The 2,500-nt window shown below is 42.8% G+C and overlaps 1 protein-coding gene across 1 annotated transcript in view; it reads left to right on the forward strand.

The window, feature by feature from the left end:
* LOC308175953 (capping protein, Arp2/3 and myosin-I linker protein 3-like) overlaps positions 1-2,500 on the forward strand; it is a gene marked incomplete at its 5' end in the record, with an annotated part of 47,041 nt that overhangs the window by 2,555 nt on the left and 41,986 nt on the right. The window contains 1 exon segment of the mRNA XM_080550529.1: positions 2,309-2,403. Within this exon segment, the coding sequence (XP_080406655.1) occupies positions 2,309-2,403 (95 nt within the window).

The following is a 2,500-nucleotide window of genomic DNA, read 5'->3' on the forward strand; positions in this document are numbered from 1 at the left end:
TTAAAAAAAAGGGTAAAACTGGAAAGAGAAAATAGAAAACTCACATTAATCCCAAACAATTTAACAAACTTCAGTTAACGTAATGTGGAGTCCGTTCATTGATCGATGCTGTCTGTTCAGTTCCCAGTGAGGCGCCCTTTCAGCGCTGGACCCGTTCAGCGCTGGATTTGACGCATGGCATAGCGCGCATGCGTCAAATCATGTTATATTATTATATATTATATAGCTCGCATCTAATCGTATCGGATGAGAAATAGACATTAAACGGCATATATAGGCCGCTACACAACAGTAATCACCGCGACAAACAGCTATATTAGATTTGGAAAAAAAAAATATGATTTTGAAAAAAAAAAAAAATATTATATTTTAATATGATGACCGGAATATATCACGTTTGTCCGGTAAATCGAATTCTTCCCGGACACGATGTCCGACGGCAAATTTTTCTAACGGAAACCCTGGTGTGTGTGTGTGTGTGTGTGTGTGTGTGTGTTGAGTGTGTGTGTGTGTGTGTGTGTGTGTGTGTGTGTGTGTGTGTGTGTGTGTGCGTGTGTGTGTATGCATATGTGTGTGTGAGTGTGTGTGCATGTGTGTGTGTGTGTGTGTGTGTGTGTGTGTGTGTGTGTGTGTGTGTGTGAGTGTGCTGCTATCTTATCTTATCTTGCCTGCCTAACCCTCAGGGTCAGTCTGGTTATCAGCACATGTCAGGGGTTATGCTATCACACCTCCATGATTCCATGTGACAGGAATGCCTCCTGAACCAGAGACTCTACAGCAGAGAAGAGCTATATGCTTGTGATTCATAATTCATGTCTTACCTGTAAAAGGCTGCAGTTGCACTGTCAGTAAAAATGATCGTTTCCACATATCTGTTTTATCTGACAATGTGTGGCGTCGTCCATGGACACAAATACAGCTCTATACTTTAGTGGTTAAGACTGTAGAGCATTTTTTGGAGACTCAGGAGTTTTCCCAATCGATAGCCATCGTTTTAGCTTTTGCATTTTACCTTAATGGACTCTATCAACTATAGACATGTTGTTAATTGAACAGTGGGTACAGACCAAGAGAACTGTGGATCATCTCTGTCTCTCTGTCTGTGAAATGTCAATTATGTCAGGCCTTTCCATGACAAGGATGGCATTGCCCTCAGTTACACGCAGAGGAGATGAAGGGCTGTCCACCCAAAGGTCAAGCCTGTTTCTCTAACAGTTTTGATGTACGCTAAGTTGATTTATATGGCTGTCTGTGTCTGAAATGGTTGCTGTGGGTTGTGTGTGTGTGTGTGTGTGTGTGTGTGTGTGTGTGTGTGTGTGTGTGCGCGTGCGTGTGTGTGTACACACTATGTGTGCATCTGGTCTGAAACTCCAGGGAAAACTGGCATGTCTTCCCACAGCTGATCACTCTGTTTCCCACTCTTTTCTAAAAAACACTGCACTCGATGAGGACATTGTCATATTCACAACCAAGGCCAGATTACAAGTCCTTCCTACCAGACTCAACCTCTCTATTTGGTTTCCTTCCACTCAGGTTCCTCATTGCTTGCACCACACCACAGAACAGGTTACAGAAACACTATCACATATCTTGAATGGCTGTTATGTTTACAAAGGAATGTATATAGCACGTCATGGCAGAATTGTGAGCCTTATAGTAAAGGACATATCACTCCACTTCCCAGTCACAGTGAAAATGTATACACATGCTTGTGTCAATGCATCTATGTTCAATTTCTGTAATGACCAATGTCACTTTTCACAGTTGTCTGCTAACACACCAGATGTTGTTGTTGTTGATGAAGAGTCCAGAGAGGTGTCTGTATTAGAGGTAGCGTGCACCTTTGATATAAGCCTAGAGGAAGCCTTCATGACTAAGGTCATGAAATACCAGCAGCTTGTAGATACCATCTCAGAGCTAGGCTATAGGTGTACGCTATTAGTCTTTATATTTGGCAGCCTTGGACATGTGCACAGATTGGTTGTCAGAGGACTACGTCTACTGGGAATGTCCAAGGGAGAAGCAAAAAGGCTCAGCAAGTATTGCTCTGTCTCTGCGATTATTGGCAGCCGCCATATATGGCGGAGACGGTGTTACTTGTACCCGTGAGTCTTGTCCTGTTGTATGTGAAAGACATTGTCCATGTCTGTTTGTGAATGCATCCCATCTGTGCCTTCAGTATTTGTGTCCCTGTATACTTGTCTCTATGTGGACATAAATAAATGATTAAAATGTGTGTGTGTGTGTGCGTGCGTGTGTGTGTACACACTATGTGTGCATCTGACCTTGCTTGTTCTTTCATTCACAGAGAGTATCAGGAAGATTATCGATAAGCCCTCAATCAAGTTTGTACGGGGCGTTAAGCTGGACACCAAAAACGGCAAGTCTGAGGACAGAATACTGGTGAGTTGTTTCTTTGAACGAATGACATTGGAGAGAGACAAAACAAACCAGGCATTGTTGATGGACTTGCTGAGAGAGCATTACTCTGGGTGTATTA

This window comes from Nansenia antarctica, assembly GCF_963989245.1.
Source record: "Nansenia antarctica genome assembly, chromosome: 1".
Classification (NCBI taxonomy): domain Eukaryota; kingdom Metazoa; phylum Chordata; class Actinopteri; order Argentiniformes; family Microstomatidae; genus Nansenia; species Nansenia antarctica.